Genomic DNA, 23,478 nt, shown 5'->3' with positions numbered 1-23,478 from the left:
AAACTTACTCCCTCTGGCAACCTTGTTAACATTTAAAAATAAAGTACTAAATCTATTACAGAACACCTTAATTTAATTTTTGTTGCGTATCTGTGCTGTATAGTTGCGAGCACAGGATCAGTATCAGAAGGTCTTTGGTCTAACTGAATTTTACCTCTTAGCCTTTTTAGTTATTTTGTTTGATTGTGGGATATGCAGGCCTGGGAATTGATTTTTGTCTGAAATTAATTTTTTCTTTTGGTGAGCCCCGGAGAAGTGTAACTGAAGAGGGCCACAGTGCAAGCCAGCCCCAGGGATGCTACAAGTAAAGGCAGGGTGGGTAGGGCATGGCAGGATTTTGTCTTAACTTGAATCTTTTCCCTTACCCTTCTCTCTCACGCCTTTCCCTTCCCTTCCTCAGTTCTTGCTTTTGTTACGATAAGAAGGTCTTACTGGGGATTTTTCCTTTTCTAAATCCTGAGGATTTTGCCTTCAGTTCCAGGCAATAGGAGTTTGGGTGGTTCCAGAGAATTGCTAGTAGCCGGTGTGGTTCGAGTTGGGGAGTGGCAAGAACTGAAATTGCAGAGGCAGGGAGCCAGGTTTTATGGACTCATCTAAGACATACTAAGCATGAGGAATTTGGACTTGGCCTTGAAGGCAGTGGAAAGCCATTCAAAGACTTTAAGTGAAGGAGCAACAGAAAGATTTATTTATAATTAAAAAAAAAAATTCTCCTATGGAATTATAGGTAGAGTAAATGTAAGTCTTGATCCCAAAAACCAAATAATGATTTTGGGGGGGGGGCATAGGATAGCCACTGGATGATTTAACTTCTTGCATGAACATTGCTAGGGTATTTGCTCCCTATCTTATAATTCTTGACTCATTTACAGGCTCCTTAGTATAGTATTAGTATACTTTGATTTAGCTTTAGTTGGCAGCCATACTAAAACATCTCCCCCAACTTTTTATTATAAAAAAAATTCAAACATAAAGTTAAAATAGCTCAGTGAATACATAAGCCTCCATCTAGAGTCAACATTTATTATAATTTTACTGTATTTGCTTTAACTCTGGCTCTCTGTATTTCTTTTCCTTGAGCCATTTGAAATTAAATTGTGGGTTGATATCATGACGTTTAACCCGTACATACTTTAGCATGTAGCTCTTAAAAAATAAGTGTAGTCCACTTTGAAGTGTGGCGTCTGGGGTCTTAAATGCTAACAAGCGGCCATCTAAGATGCATCAATTGGTCTCAACCCACCTGGATCAAAGGAGAATGAAGAACACCAAACTCACAAGATAATTTTGAGCTCAAGAGACAGAAAGGGCCACATGAACTAGAGGTTTACATCATCCTGAGACCAGAAGAAATAGATGGTGCCCGGCCACAACCAATGACTGCCCTGACAGGAAGCACAACAGAGAACCCCTGAGGGAGCCAGGAGAACAGTGGGATACAGACCCCAAATTCTCATGAAAAGACCAGACTTAATGGTCTGACTGAGACTAGAAGAATCCCAGCGGTCATGGTCCCCAAACCTTCTGTTGGCCCAGGACGGGAACCATTCCAGAAGACAACTTATCAGACATGGATTGGACTGGACAATGGGTTGGAGAGAGATGCTGATGAGGAGTAAGCTACTTGTATCAGGTGGACACTTGAGACTGTGTTGGCATCTCCTGTCTAGAGGGGAGATGGGAGGGTAGAGGGGGTTAGAAACTGGCAAAACGGTCACGAGAGACTGGAAGGAGGGAGCGGGCTGACTCATTAGGGGGAGAGTAAATGGGAGTATGTAGTAAGGTATATATAAGTTTATATGTGAGAGACTTGATTTGTAAACTTTCACTTAAAGCACAATCAAAACTATTAAAAAAAAAATAAGGGTAGTCTCCTATGGATCCTTAACACTAAGATTATAACTAAGAAAATTAACAGTAATTCTATAATCTCTTCTAATACCTAGTTTATATTTAGATTTCCCCCGTAGTACTCAAAATGTTTTTTTTATAGCTGTCCCTTCCCGCCCAAATCACATGTTGTATTTGGTTGTACCTCTTTGATCTATAGCAACGTTCTCATTTTTTCTCCCATTTTAGTAAGTTAGAATCCAGGCCTGATGTCTCGTAGAATGTCTGACATCCTGGAACTTGCTGTTATCACTTTAATGTGTTCCTCAGTCCCTTATATTTTTGTACATTGGAAGATCATTCTAAAAACTTGGTTGAATTTAGGTTACAAGTTTTTGGAAAGAATATTCTGGAGGTAATGTTAGCTAGTTCCAGTGTTAGTGACTACCCAGTTTGATCCCTTGGTGAAGTGGTGCCTGTCTTGTCTCTCCATTGCAAGTATTCATTTTTCCTTCTCATATATGTAATCTGTAAGAAGAACTTGTCTTTAATGTTCAGAGTTGAGTCTTATAAGTTTTGACGTATCATTGCACCATTCCAACACTCCCTTGTAGAGTAGGTTGGCCTTTCTGTTCCTGTGAATTTGTGGATCTTGACTTGCTTCAATATGTGAATATCAGTTAGCTAAAAAAGAAAATTTTATGCTTGATATAGTAGATGACAGAAAAATAATTCAGTGTTCTGCCTGGCCCGGAACCGTAATTTGATGTTTTGCAAAAGACAAGTTGAAGAAGAGTATCATACCCTCTGGGTATTAAAGGAAGACCTTGTTCTGGTGTTTATGCCTTGAAGGCAAGAACTTTTCAGGTGCTTTCTCAGGTAATTTTTGCCTTTTTATTGAAGTCACGGCTCTGATTTCATGCATTTCACAGTTTGGGTGTTAATATCAGCCAGAATTATGCTTTCTGGAAACATTTAATTCCCAAAGAGTAGGTAACCCCATTAAATCTGTTATAATCTTACAGGCTAAAAATAATATGATTATAATATATTATCCCCACAGGACATGGAGAATAATAATCTTCTTTCCAAAAGAGGATCAGGAGGGAGACCACAGAACTGCCTGTGGAAGAATACTTTTGGAGTGTAGATGAGCTAGAGGAAACTTGCTTGATAGTTGGCTTCTAACAGTTACAACTAGAAGCATCAGAAGTTTTAGGATAATTATGACTCACTTTGGGGTAGGTGAAAGTAGAATAAAGTTTTGAGATGGGGGAAATTATTTGCGTCTGGAACCAATAGAGAGAGGGAAAACCCTTATTAAGGCAAAACCTTGGTTGTGTTTGCGTGCTTTTCTTCCCATTATAAAAATGTATATTATCATTATTTATAAATGAAAGGAAAGATCATATCCTAAGACAGCATTCCTGGTATTAAATAGTTGTTGTGTCAAAAGGGAGTTTATAATCATTCTGGAAACTTTGGGTCAGTCAGTTCAAAAAGATTTGTTTATCACAAGGTGTTTCACTATTAGGGCATTATAAAACTGGTGTGGTGGGGGAGGAGATTCATCATCAGCATCAGCAGCCCAAGGCTGATCTCTACCCCACCCTCCAACCTTTTTACCAATTCTGATACCAGCTGTCCCTCCTACTCTATACTTCTCTGCTGGGTTCAGTAATTTGTTACAGTGGCCACAGAGAACTCAGAGACCATACTCACAGTTATGGGGTTTATTCAGGACTGGGAATGACTCAGGATACAGTTCTTCAGTCAGGACAGCTCTGACCTGAGCCTCTCAGCCAGGCCTCTGCCCTGCTTGGCCAAGTGTTAGAAAGCTTTTTAACTCCACCAACAAGTGCCCCAGGGCACGCCACTCTGCCAGAAGGCCTCTTACCTGAAGGCACAGCTCTTTGGCCCAGTGGGTTGGTAAGCCTAGCTTCGTTGACAAGTGCCTGAAGGCTCTCAGCTGTCTTGCTTCGTGGATTGGCTCACCCACTGTAACTACCTTGCTCTGTGGGCCAGGAAGCCTGGTTCTTTTTCCTCTGTTTCTCTGCTGCCGCTTCTCAACATCTTGCACTGTCCCTGGTATTATAGCTCTGTCTATCTCTGTCTCCTGGGTCTAGGAGATTCTCAGTGCAGGAGCCCCCAGGTCCAAAGCATATGCTTTGCTCTCATCTCTTCTTCTTGATGTAGTGAGAGCCCCCCTTTTCCACCTCTGGGATGCCTCATTTTAAGCCTAGCAGGATGGCAAAACTGACCAGTCCCCTCATTGGGTTCCATACATCTTATTTCCATGGTCTCACCACCGCAAGGGTGCCATGCACCTTATTTGCATTATTGGCAAGCTGTCCAGTCCCCTTGGTGAGCCACAATCACCTTATTTGCATAGCCCTACCCAATCATTTGGTGGGAATTACAAGACTGTGGTGAGAAAGGCCATATAAAAGCTTTTCCCACTGCAAATATAGACCTTTTATCATCAAACAAGGGTTTTTCTGATGAACACGGAAATGCTGCATTGTGACAAAGAGAAGAAAGTACAGATTATTCTTAATTCTACTAAGCAGAGAAAAGATAAACACTATTAACATTTTGATGTACAATTTCTAAAACTGATTTATGCATATATTTTACTTTTTCTTTAACACAAAGGCAATATACTGTACATTGTTACACAGTCTGATTTTTTTTAATTAAGTAAATAATGGCTACTTCTAAAACGTACATTTTTTTTTCCTAATGATTGCTTAGTTTCCTGTGTTGTATTGATATGGGGATAATTGAAATACGGCAGCTACGTTGTTTAGGACACTATATGTACCTCACGCGTCACCACCCACCCCGCTCTGCCCATAAGCCCGAGGATTGAAGAGTTGAATTGGAAATGTTTTGTTCTATTAATGATTTATTAATGTTTATCATATCAGGTAAATTCAGTTTCACTGGCAGAGTCCTTTATTTTTTCCCCTATCATCAGAAAAGTATAACTCTTGTAGAGAAAATTGGAAAAACAGAGGAAGAGGTCGGCTGCTAACCAAAAGGTCAGCAGTTCAAATCCACCAGTTAGTCCTTGGAAACCCTATGGGGCAGCTCCACTCTGTCCTGTAGGATCATTATGAGTCAGAATTGACTCCAATGGCAACGAGTTTGGGTTTTGGTTTAAGGCTTTCCCTTAGCAATATCAGTAAATTTGCTTCTATCTTTTTTTGCCTCATGCACGTGGTTATCCCTTGGCAAAAGTGATCATAGTAAAGTATAACAGAACATTTTTCATGTTGTTTGAGTGTGATTGTCTATACTGAGTGTTCTACATAAGGTTTCATAACTTGTAAAGCTGTGTAAGACTCTGGCAAGTATATGTGTAACAGTTTACTTACCTGTTACTTTATTGTTGGTTTTGAGTTGTTTTCCAAGTTTTTGCTTTTAGAAATAATAAAAAACTTCGTGCATAGAATAGCCTCATTTGGGATGCTTTCCTTGAAATTGCTAGATAGAGGGGTGTGTGTGTCTGTGTGTGTGTATATATATATATAACCCACTGCCATCGAGTCGATCCCGACTCATTGCGACCCTATATGCATATAGTTTTTTGTTTTTTGGCTCATTGTTGAATTTGCAAATGGTTTTCCCAAAGGGTTTACCAGTTTACCAATTTACACTTAAAGCAGCACATTTGGTAAAGCATTGGCTTCACTTTGCCTTTTTCTGGCTTAGAGAATCTTCCTTGTGTGGTTTCCATCCCCCCACCCCAGTATCCTTCTCTCCTAACTTGAGAGAACAGGGCACCTCTACCAAAGGGCCATGAACTCATGCCCGTGTGCTGAGCTGTAATTCATTAATTTAATAACTGGTTAAATGCCTACTATTTATCAGACATTGTAGATGAAAAGAAGGATAAGATACTCTTGTGGAGTTTACAGCCTGCCGGAATGGAGAGACATGCTCAGATTTACAGGTGTCATGGATTATGTATCAGTTTGGAAAGAGCCTCCAAATGGGAGTAGACAGTTCTGATCTTGGGAGTAGGGCGATGTCAGGAAAAGCTATGGAAAGTGACATTAAAGTTCATCGTGAGCACGTGTCACCAGAGAGTATTCGTAGAGAGGAGTACTATCAGCAGGGGCAGGAGGCTGAACCTGTTGCCCTTGAGTCGATTCTTACTCTATAGGGACCCTATAGGATAGAGTAGAACTGCCCCATAGGGTTTCCAAGGCTGTAATCTTTAAAGAAGCAGATGGCTACATCTGTCTCCTGTGGAGCGGCTGGTGGGTTCAAACTGCTGACGTTTTGGTCCGCAGCCGAGTGCTTTAATTACTGCGCCACCAGGGCTCTGCCTGGCGGCCCTGGAGAGCAGAAGGAGGTGGGCTGGCCTGGGGAGGTGGGCGGAGGCTTATGCAGGAACACCTGTTGTACTGAGAAGCCTCAGCTCCTGCGAGCATACAGCTCTGTAGCCATTTACCTCCAGGTAGGCTCTGTGGCCATTTACCTCTAGCACGTTCCCATCAGTAAGGTGTCTCCACCATGCTGATGCCTCCCCTCCCCCCAGGGCCGGAGCAGGGTTTGTTTTGGTGGATAATCACATTTCTAGATGCAGGCATGAAATGCAAACAGTGGCAGAAAGTTTGTGTTTATACAGCGTAAGATTTGGGAGTCCTTGTTTGCTGGGCCCCTTTCAGCAGTGGTGTGAGCCTGGATATTGGTACTTCTGGAGGTTGGGAACTGATCGTGTTATTAAGAATTTGGGGGGAAACAAAACTGCTGAAGCCTAGATTGGGTTAAGTGGTTGCCAAAGGCTCCTCCCTGGTTAATATCTGTTTAGGCAGCATTTTCACCTCTAACCTCATGTTCAGTTTAATAATTTAACAGATAATAGGCCAGCAGGTCAGTGGAAATGTTGATAGGGTACTTCATAGCTGTTAATTTTTACCACTTGGGTTTTTTTAAAAATAATAATTAGAGGATAAAAAACATAACTTATGATTTGACTTCTGGTGGTTTTCTGCTTCAAATGGGTGGAACTAGTAAAATCAAAAATCATATGAAACTTTCCCCCCAAAAGAATTTTTTTGGGGAAATTCTTTAGTCTGCTAATTAATGCACCCCCCCACCCCACCCCAGTGTGACAGTTTTCTCCAAACACCTTTTGTGTAAAAACTGTCACACACTTGCTCCAGGATATTTAAATAGATGTGCCAAAGGGTGTAAATCTTTTTGCCAAAAAATTCTTTGCCTGTTAAATAAACCAGCTTTAGTTTTATTTCTTACATGTGTGTCACCGTGTGCCCACTGCCATGTGTGCCCACTACCATGAGCCTTAGTATTCCCCAGTGCATCGTGTGAGTAGCCAACAGCTTGCTCTTGCCCCTGTTAGAAATCACACATTGTGTAGTCTCTGTGGAATGTTCAGAACAAAGATACTTGATGTGAGTAAATCCATGGAAATAAAACCTGGCCCAGCGGTCCCACCCTGAACACTAAGCAGCAAGCACCTTTGCTGACTCAGTTGTCCAACTGTACCTCCTTCCCCCAGCTCTTCCTGGCCGTGGTCAGTAGTCTCCATTTTTGTCTCTTGACATCGTCATTCCATCTGCTCGCTCTTCCGGGGTTTGGAAGAAATGGTGTTCCTTCTGCTGCTTCAGGTAGAGGAAAAGCACACTCTTTGTAAGGTGTAGACACTCGACTTTTAATAACCAAATGGGATTCTCCATACAGAGTCATATTCAGTTCATCCAGAGAAGTTCTTCCCTTTAAAGAACTTAGGTCTAGATACTAAAAAAAAAGTCAGATCTTATTCTGGAGTCATGAATTTTGAGGAGGAATGAATTTGTTTTGATTGATACCCACTAGTTGAGCCACATGAAATCTGAGGTCCTGGACCATTTCTTTAATGTCGTGGCTTTCAGAATGCGGTGCGGCCCCTAAGCATAGCACAGAAAGCCCTTTGTGATCTTACCCCCATCTGTTTTACTAGCCTCCTCTCTTGTTTTTGCTATGTATATATAAATACACCCTTCATTCCAGCCATACCTAACTGCCTTTAGGTTCCCAAATGTGTTTCCCCTGTTATGCCCCTTTATCTTCATTTATGTTTTTCCCTTTTCAGTGTTCTTTTTTCATGACTGTATTCTAGAGTCACCTTCTCTTCCCGGGAGCATTTTTCTGACCTTCTCCTTCCCGATATAATTTAGTAGCCACTTGCATAACACTGGTGGCATAGTGGTTAAGAGCTCAGCTGCTGACCAAAAGGTTGGCAGTTTGAATCCACCAGCCGCCCGTCGGAAACCCTAAGGGGCAGTTCTACTCTGTCTAATAGGACCGCTGTGAGTCGGAATTGACTCGATGGCAAATGGGTTTAGTTTTTTTTGGTTAGCATAACACTTAACCAGTACAACCATGGTTATGGGTTTCCTTGTCCGTCTCCTCCACTAGCAGATAATAAAAAAGAAAATAGTGGGGATTATATCTTATTTATGTCTTTGTATCCCCAGAGTAGAGGATAGTTTCTGGTACATAGTAACATACATAATGAACGGCGAATGAATGGATGAATGGGAAAGCTCAGTAAGGAGCTCCTTATTCATTTGTCTTAGGGATTGCAGTTTGAGAAGTTATAAAAGAATTCATCATTTCTTTATTTCTATGTCTTTTTTGAAAGTGTGTTCCTTAGGATAGGTGGTTTCTTTGTTAAATCAGTTTGGGAAACATTGCTCACCATATCCTCTCCTTTTGGAGAAGGCTCTAAGTCCAACTGAAAAGTAACCTGTATAACCTAGCAATTGTAAACTTAATTAGCAACAGCCTTTTTCTCCTTTTTATTAAAAACAAAAAAAAGGCAAATCTGTAGACACTTTGACAGAATACTATAATGAATACGTATATGCACTTTACCCAGATGCACCAGTTGTCATCATTCTGCCACATTAGCTTTAGTTCTTTATATAACACATATATGCATATACACATGCTGTATACACAATTCTTTTCTGAACCACTTGAAAGTAAGCTGTAGACATCATGATACTTGACCCCTAAATACTTCAGTGTGCATCTCCTAAGAATATATTCTACGTGAATCACTCCTAAGAACATTAATATTAATTCAGTAATACCTACTATACATCTTCGGTTATCTCAAAAATGTCTCTTTTAGCCCCCCTCCTTTTTTCTATTCCGTATTCAGTCAAGATTCAATCATTGCATTTGGCTATGTCTCTATAATCTAGACTAAATCCCTGTCTTTTTTCTCCATAACACTAAATTTAAGATTCCAGACCAGTTGTTTTGTAGAATGTCCCGCATTATAGATTTATCTCGTTTCCTTATAAGTCATTTAGCAATACTATGATATAGGAGGTGTTGGGTCCTTAGTTGTATCACATTCTTAAACCCAACTGCCAGCGAATTGATTCTGACTCATATGACCCTACAGGAGAGAATAGAATTGGTTTCCAAGGCTGTAAATCTTTAGGAAAGCAGACTGCCACATCCTTCTCCCATAGAGTGGCGGGTGGGTTCGAACCACTGACCTTTTGGTTAGCAGCCGAGCTCTTTAACCACTGCACCAACACGGCTCCTCCTGTATCATGTAAGAGGCACAAAATGGTTCTAATATTGGGTTTGTTGAGTTTGAACATTTGGTAAAAGGGGTGACCTGCTAGAACTCTTTCCATTATAGTAGAGAGATATTTTTCTTTTCAGTTGCAATTTTTTGTTTTTATAAAATTTTGCAAAGTTATGAACATGGCAGCTTTAAGAATCCCCTGAGTTTTTTTCCTAAGTAAATTTCAGGTTCACAGTCTATTCATTTTGAACTATCATGTATTTAATAAAAGGCTTAACAGTGATATCCCAGAAGGGGAAGAAGACATTAGGTCTGCAGGCAGGGAGCAGTGAAAATGCCACACCTGGACAATTGTCACTGACCATTTCCTTACACAGTTTGAGTAAAAGACGTAGACCACAGAATGGAAACACAAGTGAAAATAAAATTGATCTTCCCCAAATACAACTCTGCTTTACGCAAATCTTGAGGTGCACCCAATGCATCAACCAGAATGAACTCAAGAAATTAGTTCCTTCTCCCACTGTCAAAAAATAGCATATGTAATTTTAAGTTAGAAAAAGTGAATGGCGATTCACAAGCGAAAGAAAACCAGGTTAACCTACTATTTACATGTGTTCTATTCACAGGTCAAATTAAAATGTTTCTTTTCGTTAGATAATTAAAAACACTTTAAAAAAAAAAGTGCATCTTACTGCCATCAGTACTTTGGGAAGGTATCTCTGAATTTAGAAATGCTCTCTAGAGCAAAATTAACTTTTCCTGGGCCAGGTGGCCTATGATTTAAATCTTTAATGGCTTTAGAGTTTATCATAGTATCAATGGCTTCCCCTATAGTTAATTCTTTCTTATACTGTATTGAAACAGAATCTGGTATGACTTTATAGCCGTGAAAACAGCCTAAAATTTCATTAACATTAGCTTTAAATGGAAGATTCCTTATCTTCTGAACCACAATTTAATTTTGGATCAGGCATAAATCTCCCCTCAGGAAACCCCCCATTTTATGCTTTCCAAAATCAAACTTGCCACCTTCTGGGTGACAAAAACTCACAAAAGGGCATTGATTTCTAAAATCATCAGGTGGGCTCCTAAACTCACCAAGAGGTCTAAAATTATCAGGAAGTCTGAGGTCCTCCTCCAGAGCACCCCTGAGGTCCTCCTCCAGAGCACCCCGGAGGTCTTCCTCAGGGAGCTGCCTGAAGTCTGCATCAGAAGGGCATCTGAAGTGTTCCTCCAGGGGTTCGTAAAGTCCTCATCAGGATGGTGCCTAAAGTCTTCACTGGAATAGCCCCTGAAGTCTTCCTCCAGTGGCGTCCTGAAATCTTCCTCTCAGGCACTTGAAATGCTTTTGGGGTGGCCACCGGAAGTGCTCCTGGGGCCGATGTCTGTAATGCTCTTGGGATGACTGCTTAAAGTCTCCCTCAGGGGAATGCCTGAAGTCCTCCTGGGGGGCTGCCTAAAGTCTGCCTCAGGTGGTCGCCTCCTGAGGTGGTTGCCTCCTGAGGTGGTCGCCTCCTGAGGTGGTCGCCTAAAGTCTCCCTTAGGAGGCTGCCTCTAGTCGTCCGTGGGAGGCCGTCTGAAATCTTCCTTGAGTGGCCGCCTCCAGTCTTCCTCAGGAGGCTGCCACCATTCTTCTTCCCTAGGGTGCCTGAAGTCTTCCTCAGGAGGCCACCTTAAGTGCTCCTCCTGAGGGTGCCTGAAGTCTTCCAGGGAGTGCCCGAAGTCTTCCAGAGGGCACCTGTCAGGCTGTCTGAAATCTCCCTGGGGATACTTGAAGTTGTCCAGCTTCCTCATGTCCTCTAGCTGATGTCTGAAATTTTCAGAAGGGCCAACATAGTATACTGGTGGCTCTTTTGAAACATATGAATGGGAATGGTCATCTCTATCATGTGACTGTGAACGGTCTTGCATTTTCTCAATGGACAGCAAGGAAAAATTTATACCGAACTCCTGCATTTGTGCCTCAGATATATCTTAACAAAACCTCTGTCCCCAAGAATCTTCGCCAGTTTAAAATTTCAGCTTTCATGGCCTGTTCTTGTAATCTGAATTTCACCAATGCTTCTCCCAAACCAACCCCCTTGCCATCGTAAAGCAAGTAAATGTCACGCTCTGCAAGAGAAAAGTCTGCAAAGAACGTTTGCACTTCAGCTTTTCTGACATCAAATGGAAAATGCCTTATGTATGTGCACAGCTTCTGGCCAGAGTAGCCTTCTTGAATGTTTTTGTGAAACGTGTCCAGGCCTCTCTTTCTTTATTGACCCTGGTCTTTTTGTTTCACAATATTCCATTAATCTCAGCACTCTTTTTCTAGAAATTTGATCAGTATGAATTAGACGATACTGTACAATAGTTTTATGTAAGGCCAAAGCAGTATAGAAGTCAGAGTTTTGCACATCACCAAGGTATATCTTGTTCTTTTTTCATTTTTATATAATAATGTAACCTGTTCATGAGTCGGATCAGTATCTCTAAAGAAATTTCTTAAAACTCTTTTGCTGATACTTAGAGATAGGTTTTTTAAGTGAACATGATGTCCAACAGGAATGAGAAAGTGTTCTTGGGAGATTTTGAATGAGACCGTTTTAGAGACGGTCTGTCATTAGCTCCTCTTGGTGGAGAATGTTCTTCAGTTCTCATAGGAACTTCATCCTACTTACCACCACAGTGAATCCACTGTGGTTTTGAGCTTTGCATTCTGTAAATCTTGAACCCACAAAACTTTTATGATATTGAAGACCTCCTGAAGTATCAATACACGAAGCAAAGTTTACTATGCATCATCATTATTTCAGCCATCGGGAAGTTTTAAGAAAATGACTCCACACACAAACCAGTGGGAGGCTGGGGGTAACATGTACTTCGTCTTCATTTACTAGATGAGGCAGACCCTGTAGAAATAAGGATTTTTGGCTCTCACTGGCTGTGTGCTTCTTGGCTTTAAATTACCACATCCTGTGTCAGTGGTATGAAACTCAGCATCTTGATATCCAGAGCTACTTGCTTCTTCCTGAATAGCCCTAACAAAATTAGGTAGACTGCCAGCCCCTGGTCTCCCAGATCTTGGTTGCCCCGTTCCTGTGTGATCATTTCTTTTGTTTCTATAGTTTTCTGCATTTCTGCCTTGCTACTAAGAAAGAGCTCTACAAATGAATCCTTGATAAGCCCTCCTGAAGAACTCATGGCACGTCTTACATCTTCATCTGTTGCAAAAATACTAAAAGCCTCCCCAGTTTCCCCTCCAGTTATACGCACTCCTCCATCAGGAGTAGTCAGTCGCCTTGGGGAAGCGAATATCCACAGGCCCCGCAATTAAAGGAAGCCCCAGTAAATGAATGGCTACAGCCATATTGAGCTCAAACAATAGCAGTAAAGATTTGTTTGTTTCTTGGAGACCTGTTAGTTCTGTAGAACCAACTTAACACTGCTGTGGAGTCAGACATACAAGGCCATGGGTAGGGGGTGCTTCTCGTTGCAGCAGCTTCTCAAGAACACGTAGTGCCCTCAATTTTTCTTTTCTGATCAGTATATAATATGTGAGGATTTAGCATCCATTGACATCCATGTCATGATCATGACCCCAGTATGACTGCCAACAACAAACCTACTAAAGTTCTAGATTTCTTTACAGCTCTTTTTGTCCTTAGAGTATATCCCACCAAGAATGTATAGTCAGAGTACTGTGTTCAAAAGTTACTTGAATTATTTTCTGTGGGTTATGTTTTCAGTTTGATATACAGTTAGAATCACTTGTTTCTGTTTGTATTCAGTTTTCAGGTTTGCTTATTTTTCCTTTTTTAATTTTTAAATATGTAAAACATTGAAAATATAAAAAGGTGTCTTCAGAGAAGTCTCAGTCATATCTCTACCCCCACCACCTTGTCCCCATCCATTCCTCATAGATAATAATTTTCATTAGTTTCTGGTTTACCCTTCTGGCGTTTCTTTTTGTAAAAATGTGTGTGTGTGTGTATAAACCTTTCCCCTATTTCTTAAATAAGACTTGGAATAAATGTATACATTGTATTAAGGAACATAAATAAAAGCTTCATGAGGAATGAGAATACCAGAGAACATTATTTGGGAGAAGCCTATCAGTTTGGAAGCTCTGTTCAATTGGTAAGGAATTGCAGGGCTTTTCTGAAGAATTGGCCATTGAGGTGAAGCTGATTAACCACAACATTTCGGGTTCCTCTGTAAAGGAGTAGAGGCTAATGCCATATAAATGAAAGGCCTGAAATCCCATATCCACGGCTCCTTGGACAGAAGACTGAGTTCAGAAGACTCAGTTGTGAATTGTCCTGACTTACTCATTTATTCAAATATTTATTATGCCTCTTCTGTGTTCCAGGCACTGCCAACCCCCCGGGAGTAGTATTAGACCACCATCCTTGCCCTCGTGGAGCTCACATTTTTGGGGCGGAGGCGGGGGGAATGACAACAAACAAAACAAATAAGAAGATATATAGTATGTCAAATAGAAAAATAAGCAGGGACAAGGGATGCAGGGGTGTGTGTGTGTGTGTGTAGGGGGTGTTGGGGTGAGACACTGAGATTAAAATTTTAAAGAGTGATCAGGAAGGGAATGGCTTTCTTAGGTTGTTTTTCAAGCTAAATGGAACAAACATCAAGGATACACATGTTTAGGATAAAGTAGAACTCTTAGCTGTATAAAACTTTGTGTCTTAGCATCGAAGGGAGTAATTGGACCACCATCCTTGCCCTCATGGAGCTCACATTCTGGTGAGGGTTCAGTGTATCAAATTATTTTGCTCCTAATCTGGAATGCCAGATTTTATTATTTTGTGAGGAATTTATATGAGTCATAGTCATGTATTAACGTGTGTGTTCAAGTGAAAATTGTGTTACCTGATTGACAAGATGTGGAGGCTGACTGGAATTCTAATGGAGATCGGAGAGCATGTCTTCCTGTTAGAGTGAAGAACAGAAGGTAGAAGGGCTCTGTCTTGGAGCCAAAAGGTGCCTGCAGGACCAGAAACCCAGTGCTTTGCTCCCGGAACCTCTCCAGTTCAAGCCATGGCCCAAGGCAGCTTACGCTGGCACCTGGATGGAAATTTCCAAGTGTGTAAACCTAAATTTGGCTTATTTTCTCAACTGAATTATGGTTATAAGAGATCTTTCAATCTAGATACTAGGCTGGATGATAATTACAGTTTCTTATGAAAGGATGGTGCAGTGGTTAAGGTGATCAACTGATAACCGAAAAGTCGGTGATTCAAAACCACCAGCAGCTCCACGGGAGAAAGATGTGGCAGCCTGCTTTCATAGAGATTTATGGCCTTGGAAACCCTGTGGGGTCGCTGTGAGTCACAATCAACTCGATGGCAGTGGGTTTGGGTTATGAAAGGATTAAAAATGTATTAGTAAGCCTGCACTTTCAGTAGACATTATTTTAGCATTTCCCACACATATTACAGTTCCAGGAGCCCTGGTGGTGCAGTGGTTAAAAACACTTGGCTGCTAACCTAAAGGTCGGCAGTTTGAACCACCAGCTGCTCCGTGAGGTAAAGATGTGGCAGCCTGCTTCCGTAAAGACTGCAGCCCTGGAAACCCTATGGGGCAGTTCTGCAGGGTCGCTGTGAGTTGGAACCAACTCAACGGCAGTGGGATTGGTGGGTATTAGTTTTTTGTTTGTGTCTGTGCCTTATGCTGTGCTCTTACTCATCCCTGTGCCCCCAGTGGCCTAGTCCTGTGCCTGAAAAGCACGCAGTAGAGTAGGTGCTCCACAGCTGCTTGTTGAGGCTTTAACAACTGCATGCTAATTTAAAATGAATTTTTAAAACCTGTGTTTCAGCTACTGTTGACCAGAACTGTATTATTGGAAAAGTACTGCTCTAGCTGCTTTCCAGAGTTTTCAGAGTAAAACACATCAAAATGTAATGGAACATCCCGATTCTGTGTTTAACTTCCTAACTATATGACCTTGGGCAAATTACTTTACCCCTGGAGAACTTGACTTTCTTATCTGCAGTAAAAGTCAAGATGATATGTACTTCACAGAGATACGGATTCTAAGTGACATAATCTGATAGAAAGCGAAGTGTGTATGCATATATACTTCCTAGTTCAGGCCAGAGCTGTGGGCTGAATTTAATAATAGACTTTTGATAGACACTGTCTTGAGGTCCCACAGTTTGATCTCCATAGCCGGCTGCATGAGCACAGCACAGAAGGACAGCTGAGCAGCATATGCAAGCAGATGTAGGGGGGTCGTCTCCGGCAGGCTTAATGTAAATCAGTAATACAGTGTCACTGCTCTTTACCAATAACATTCAGCAAATATCGGTTGACTACCTATCCTGTTGTGGCAGTTTTAAATTCTGTTAATAGAAATACCCAAAACAGAATTTTCCAAAGTTTGTTCAGTGCAGAATCACTTGATGTTACTATTTATTATGTGGAAAAGGGGGCTAGTTTGAACATTTTTATCGTAGAGTTTCTTTGGGCGTAGCGTTATTGTGAGTCTCCAAGAGGAGGCTCGAGTTGACAGTGCTTTGGTCACGGATGGAAAGGGTGGCTGGTAGTTCTGCTTGTTTCCGGTCTCATCAGACTGCACCTGGACCCCTCTGTCAGCATGGCACTGTACTTTGTCAAGTGTAGACAACTGGGCCGCTGTTAAGAGAGCAGTCAGGATCGGGGGAGGGGCTGTGGTAACACCATGGGAGGGAGGACACATGAAGGAAGTGGGCCTAGCGGGGTGGAGGTGAGGTGGGGGAATCAAAAACATCTCCCTTCAAATATCTGAAGAGTGGGAAAGGGATCTGACTGTCCTGTCAAGGACCTGAATGAGAACCAGTGAGAAAAAGTGGCTGGGAAGCACTTTGGGCTCAACCCAAAGTGGAAGCTTCCTTGAAGATGGCTGTTGTTGGCTGGTAAGTTCTCCGCAGGTACCAGTATTTACAGACGCTTCTTTGAAGGAATAGTTTCTGGGTGGTAGAAGCATTCGCTGGTGTTGGAAAGTGTTCTTCAAATTTTATTCAATCCAAGTGATGAATTTGTGATTATTTTTTGTTTGGCAGTGTTTATTTCCTTAGTCTTTTATTTTTTCAGTGTTGTGCTAGTTCCTGTGGGTAACTTGCACAAGTATTAGTAACATACGGTTTGTGTAAATTTATTAGTTGGATGATAAGACGAAACACACGAGACTGTCGTTAACAAACAAGACAAAATGTAAATAAAAGCCAGAGATTCGAGAAGGGAAAGAAATCATTGAAGACTGTCATGAGTGCTCATGGCTTCCTCAAGTACAGTGACGGATGAATAGGATTTGGGTGGCAGACAGGAGAGCGGAACCACTGCAGCCCAGTGGAAGCCCGGGGATGAAGGGAAGAAACGGTGATGCGCTAGAGAAAGCTTTCTAGCAGAGGAGCAGTGTGGCTAAATCTGTAATTAGGAAAGGTCAGTCTGGCGGCTTTGCACGGGAGGTGAAAGATTTGAGAGCTGTCTCCTTAGAGTAGTCACTTAAGTCGTGAGGGCGCTTGAAATCTTTGAGGGAGAGATTGTGGCTAGAGCCTGGATGAGCAAGATATTTAAAGCTTAGTGGTTAAGAGCGCAGGCATACCGGTTCAAATCCCAACTCTGCCAGTTGACTTTGGTGAAGAATATTGGAGAACCAATCCTGGAGAAAGACCTGTCAATCTGCTCCCTTAAAGACTAAACCTGTTGCCGGCAAGTCGATTCCGACTCAAGGCAGCCCTATAGGATGGAGGAGAACTTCTCCATAGAGTTTCCAAGGCTGTAATCTTTATAAAAGCAGACTGGCATATCTTTCTGCGGTGGAGTGGCCGGTGGGTTCAAGCTGCTGACCTTTTGGTTAGCAGCCAAGTGCTTAACCACTGTGCCACCAGGGAACCATCTATAAAGATTACAGCCTAGAAAACCCTATGGGGCAGTTCTGCTCTGTCATATGGGGTCACTATGAGTCGAAATTGACTGGACGGCACCCAGCCACAACAACAACTTGCCTTTTAGGGTAATTCTGAGGATTGAATGAGATTAAAAAGTATGTAATTAAGTGTTCAATAAGTGTCACTATTCTTGCATATTATTGTAAATACCATATTTATGCATTATTATTGTAGCAGAAGTTGCCTAAAGCAGTGGCTCTCAAAGTGTGGTCCTCGGACCAGCAGCACCGGGATCACCTGTGAGCTTGTTCCAAGTGCAAATTCATGGGCAACACTCAGACATACGGAATCAGAATCTCTGGGGATGGGGCCTTGTAAACAGGCTTCAACAAGCTCTCCAGCGATGGGCAGGAAGAAGCCTGAGAACGACTGTCCTAGAGAAATCCTACATTTGGGACTCTAAGGGGAGAACCGGAGAGTTATTGCAGAAGCTAAGAAAAACCCATTGCTGTTCAGTTGTTTCCGACTCATAGCGACCCTATAGGACAGAGTAGAACAGCCTCATAGAGTTTCCAAGGAGCGCCTGGTGGATTTGAACTGCCAACCTTTTGGTTAGCAGCCATCTCTTAACCACGACACCACCAGGGCTTCCAAGCTAAGAAAAGGAGAGTGTATTTAGAGGAGGAACTAAGCAACAGTGTCATTCGCAGTGTAGGAGGTAAGATTAAAAAGCGTAAAGAAGACTGTGAGATTGGGGAAGGGAGGTGGTAGTGAGTTCTTTGTGCTGCCTGACAGGAAGCTTTACACACAGTGTTCAATATTTGTTTATATTATTGAAGACAACTGGTTTACTAGTATGTTGGGGATGGAAGGAAGATTTCAGGGCAGGGGGAGTATATTATATAGCCCAAACAATAAAAACACTATAGAACCAAATTAGACATTTGATTAATATTTGATAAAATGTAAATGTTGTGTGTAACAGGTATTTATGGACTGCCTACCTACTGTGAGCCTGCACTGTGCTGTCTGCTAGAAATACAAAATGAACTCAAACTCTTGATTTCAGAGGTTTCACAGAATTACGCTTTCTTTCGAATTTGACACTACTTTTTTTCCTAAACAACTTTTTCCGGCTAATAGAAAAGAAACATTCTATCTGATCTTTTCTCTGACGATGCTGGAAGTGAAGTATGTGGTTGTTCCCCAGTCAGTGCCAGGGATGATGTAAAACTGGTCCCTCATTTCTAAAAGCATTCTGACCACTGACTTCTTACACTTTTTATTTCATGGCTTGCAATACACCTTAGAGATGGTTTCAAATCTTTGGAAAGATGCTATGCCCCTGTTTAATGTTGGCCCCCTGGGTTTTTCCACCCTGAGAGTTGTGTCAGTTGGTTTGTCCCCTCCCTACCCCCATTACCAGTGAAAGTACCAAACAGCCTCTTGAGATAAAGTAAATTGACTTCTAAGCTTCATCCATCCGTTCTGTCATTTTTTACTGCCCATTATATGTAGGACGCTGTGTTAATAATGATGAAGCAGAGTGTCAACAAAATATGTCTTGTTGATGAGCCAGAACTGACAGCCCCGGGCCATGTGTATTGCTCCTGAGGGCTGGCTGTAGGTCATGTCGGGGGTGGGGGGGGGCCCCACACACAGCAGAGTTTAGGTTTGTAAGTGTGCTGCCCCTGTAAAGTGTCCTCCTTTCACAAGGATGACGGGGAAGTAAATAAATGAGTTGGCTAGTTAAGAAGGTAGTTTTAAACCTTACAGTTTGTTGAAATTAGTTGGCATAGTGTTTGAGATTGCAAGTGACAGATAGGAATTATATTCTGATGTGTTTGTGGTCAAGCCTGAGGCTGCTAACGAAAAGGTTTGAACCCACCCAGCCACTTGCAGTGGCTCCCTGGTAGGAAGATGTGGCAGTCTGCTTCTGTGAAAATACAGCTTTGGAAACTTGACAGAGCAGTTCTGCTCTGTCCTACAGGGTTGTTATGAGTTGGAATTGACTCAACATGGCAACAAGCTTTTGGGTTTGGTGTTTATGGTCTTCTAGTTTTATATCATGAAGAGACTTCAGGAAAATCCAGGTGCAGACCAGTCACCTAAGATGACAAAAATACTCATGAGGGAGTATTTTCACACAGGACAGAGTTTGAGTTCTAAGTTTGGGGTCTGCCACTGACTTGAAGATGAGCTGAGGGGTGGAAGGGTGATTTATCTGGTAAAGAGACAGGAAAGCCTCTTAGACTCTGTTTGAGGAAGCTTTGGCCTCTTCCTTTGGTAATTATTCATATTAAAAAATGAACATGGAATCTCTATTTCAACACAGTATGTTACAGTGTAACTCCAAGTTAGTACAGATTTTAAATGCCAGAAGACTTGTAAACGGATAAAGGCTAGTTAGGAGTAGCAGAAGTTATATGGAAATAAAGGGAAAAAATAGGAAAATGAAAACAAGTGAGAACCAAACTTTCAATAGATGTTCAGTAGAATATTTTAAGGCGTTGTTGCCTTTAGTGGTTATTGAGATAGAGGGAACCAGAAAGGCCTGAGAGTTTCTAGGTCATTCCTTATACTGGTCTGAGCGCCCCCAGGATGCCTTCAAGGGGTGTAAAACAGCGTTAACATTCTTTCTGTAATCTGTAGGATGCAGAGGAGGCGTCAAGGCAGTTCTTAAATGAAGTAGGAACGCGGTGGTATAGATCCCTCAGTGAGTGAGTGCCAGAGAGAAGAGTAAATGCAGGCAAAGGAGGCAAGGAGAAGCTTCTGGATACCGTTTGCGTAGACTGAGTGGAGCATAGTTCACACGGGAAAGCAGCATGAGCACCTGCATGATTGAATTAAGCGTCTGGCGAGCAGTGATATGACAAGTTTGGTTAGAGAGAAGTTGTTGAGGGGGGAAGAGCAGATCAGAGGGCAGAGCAGATAAGGAAAGCTGGGGTTAAGGGTTTCTAGCAAGGGCCTGTACTATTGTGTCTCACAGATTTGTTTGCAGAGTGTGATTTAAGTTTTATTACTTGGTTTTGGTACTTTAAAGTCATTCAGACACAATTTAAAATGACTGATGGTGCAATGGTTAAGAGCTCAGCCGCTAACCAGAAGGCAGTTCAAATCCACCAGCTGCTCCTTGGAAACCCCGTGGGGCAGTTCCCCTCTGTCCTATAGGGTTGCTATGAGTTGGAATCAACTTCACAGCAGTGAGTTTTGTTATAATTTTATAATTTTTGTTATTTCCCGGTAGGAGAGTAACCCAGGCTTACTTTTTTTGAAATGCATTGAATTTTGTTTTGGAATAGAGGGGAGCACTTATATTCTATTACGTGGCTGGGCTAGCCTGTGTTAGTCTATGTGTTCACCTGCTAAAGGGAGCTGGCATTTATCTGGCACCTGTCATGCCTCCCTCTGTCACCCTCCAAAAATCTCTACAAAAAATTGCTTCCAAGGTCCCCCCCCCCCCCAAAAAAAAAAAATCTAATAAGAGTGTTGGCAGTAGTGTGGAGAAACTGGCCTAGCTTATGACAGGCACTTAGTAACTCCTTATTAAATTAATGAAAATAAATTGATGGAGACTTCCTGGAGAGCAGTTTGCCAGTATCCTGTTACACACGAACAGAGTTGGTCAGTGAAGCGTGCTTATAGGAGTAACCCATTGAAACATCCTAATGTCTGTAAAGTAGAGGACAGGTGAAATAAACTTCAATGCTATTATTTCAGTGGAATAGTGTCATGCAGCTGTTTAAAAAACAAATACGTCTGTATATACCGATATGGAAAGAGATCCACGCAATATTAAGTGAAAAAAAGCAAATTGCAGAGCCCTGTACAAGGATGTGGAAACCCTGGTGGCGTAGTGGTTATGTGCTACGGCTGCTAACCAAAAGGTCGGCAGTTTGAATCCACCAGGCACTCCTTGGAAACTCTACAGGGCAGTTCTACTCTGTCCTATAGGGTCACTATGAGTCGGAATAGACTCGACGGCAGTGGGTTTGGTTTTGGGTTTTTGGTACAAGGATGTAACACTTTCTGTTTTTTTTTTAAAAAAAAAAAAGTGTATGCGTGTTTTCATGTATGCATAGGGAAAAAATTTTGGAGGAGCACACTTATTTGATTTTGGACTTCTTTTATATTGTGCATGTAAAATATATTCACTTACGAATAATACTCTCTTGTTTCAAAATTGCTTAAATTGCTAAATACAACGTATTTTCTTCCCTGATCCATTTAAATAGGATCGTGTATGGAAAGATAACTTCTACTTGAATTCTTGGATAGGAAAGACCTAGGGAAAAGTGGAGCAGGATATTTGGGAGTCCAAAGAATCATTTGTTAAGAGTATGTTTTAATTGACACTTGGCCCGTTGCTGCCTTCTGTTTCCCATTGCTTTGGACATCTGGGCTCGGGGGGTCAGTGGGTAGAGAGGACTGCTGACATTCTTCCATTATCTCCTCTTTCTCTCCAAATCCCACAAAGAATACTTGGAACCGTACGTAGTCCACCACTTTTAAAAAGATTGCTGAGGCCAAACCTTGATTGAAGTGTTTCCAGTAGACAGAGCAATCATTGGTTTTCCCTCTGTATATAGGTCATCAGGTGTTTAGATGATGAACTTAAAAGAGAGCAGGGACCTTTTTTTTTTTTTTAAATGCTGTAATTGATTCATAAAGATCTTTCTGAGAACCACAGTGCTAGGACACAGATTGGGTATGCAAAGACCAAGAGGAATATAAATATTTAAGTTGATGAGGTTTTTTTTTTTTTTTTTTTAAACTGCTGAATATTCACAGGAATTCCCTGAGCCTTAACATCTACCCAGGGAATATTGATATCTTGAAAACAAATGAACCCAATTTAGAAAATAAGAGTTGGGGCACTGTAAGAAAGAAAAACAAAGAAACTCATAGTTGTGTTTTTTTTTTCCGTAATTTCCTTTGAATTCACCCCAGTTTTCCCCTTCCCTTCTCTTTTCTGCAGTGAACACCTACATCTTCATGATGCAGGCTCAAGGCATCCTGATCCGGGACAACATGAGAACAATAGGCGCTCAGGTTTATGAGCAGGTGGTTCGGAGCGCATATGCCAAGAGGAATAGCAGTGTAAACGACTCAGGTATATTTTTAGCAAAGAGCTGGTCTGATTAGAATGTCTCTTCTGAGGAGAGATAAATTTGGTTTGAATAAGTATTTTTAATGAAAAAAGGGACATTGTAAAAAAGGGAAGTTTTGGCTAAGTCTTAACTTTACTGCTCAAAAAGGAGCTCATGAAAAATGAGTCCTTGTTCATTTTGCTAACAGTATATTAAGAGTGACTGAATGTCCCCTTGACCCTTTTTCATGCCTAATACGTCTTTTAAAAATTTATTTTATTTTTTTATTGTTGTTGAGAACATGGACTAATTCAACAATTTGTACATATACAACTCAGTGACATTATGTTTTTCAAGTTGTGCAGCCATTCTCATTCTCTTTTTCTAAATTGCTCCTCTCCTATTAACATGAACTCACTGTCCTCTAAGTTTCCTACCTACTCTTTCGAGTTGCTGTTACCTGTTTGATCCCATGTAGATAGTTCTTAAAAGAGCACAGTGCTCAAGATTTTAAGAAGACTTCAGGAGATAGTTTTGGTTTGTTTAAAGATTATCTCAGGACATTTATTTTGGGGGCTCATCCAGCCTCAGTGGCTCCAGAAAGAATAGATTCCATGAGAATTTGAAATTCTGTTCTGCATTTCTCCCCTTTTGATCAGGATTCTTCTATAGAATCTTTGATCAAAATGTTCAATAATGGTAGCCAGGCACCATCCAGTTCTTTGCTCTCATGGCAAAGGAGACAGCTCCTAATACTTTTCAGTGAGGTAAGGAGTATTATTTCAACACTGCTGTTTTCAATGTAATTACCACCAGAATCTTGCCGTTGCATATACTTAAAGCACCTACAAAACAGCACCAAAAGCTGTTTTTAGAAATAATTTAATATTTAATTTCAAAGAGTTTAATTTAGATAGCCAAAGGGGAAAAACAGAATTTGATTGAATTTCCTTACACTTATTTCCTGGTTTAATGTTGTGGGGTTTGTTTGTTCTGTGATTTTGAATTACACATGGTGGTGATGGTCTGTGGTGCTTTGAAAGTTTAAGACAAATCTGGCCGTGGCTGCTACACAGGAAGAATAGGTCCAACTCTGTTCTTGTTGGCTCTGCTTGAATTTGTT

The 23,478-nt window shown here is 41.4% G+C and overlaps 1 protein-coding gene and 1 pseudogene across 3 annotated transcripts in view; one reads left to right on the top strand and one right to left on the bottom strand.

Moving 5' to 3' along the window:
• Window positions 1–23,478, top strand: part of B4GALT5 (beta-1,4-galactosyltransferase 5) — an 89,185-nt gene that overhangs the window by 41,274 nt on the left and 24,433 nt on the right. For 2 of the 3 annotated variants that reach the window (XM_003411761.4, XM_064276196.1), the window contains one exon: window positions 22,244–22,378. In XM_003411761.4, the coding sequence (XP_003411809.1) occupies window positions 22,244–22,378 (135 nt within the window). Of the gene's footprint in view, window positions 1–14,459; window positions 14,480–22,243; window positions 22,379–23,478 lie in introns of those variants that run through there. The other variant, XM_064276197.1, reaches the window with a different exon arrangement.
• LOC111751133 (RNA-binding protein 12B-like) lies at window positions 10,017–13,742 on the bottom strand (annotated as a pseudogene).

This window comes from Loxodonta africana, chromosome 24, assembly GCF_030014295.1.
Source record: "Loxodonta africana isolate mLoxAfr1 chromosome 24, mLoxAfr1.hap2, whole genome shotgun sequence".
Taxonomy (NCBI): domain Eukaryota; kingdom Metazoa; phylum Chordata; class Mammalia; order Proboscidea; family Elephantidae; genus Loxodonta; species Loxodonta africana.
Note: the sequence above shows the minus strand (reverse complement) of the source record. Positions and strands in the feature narration are given on the sequence as shown.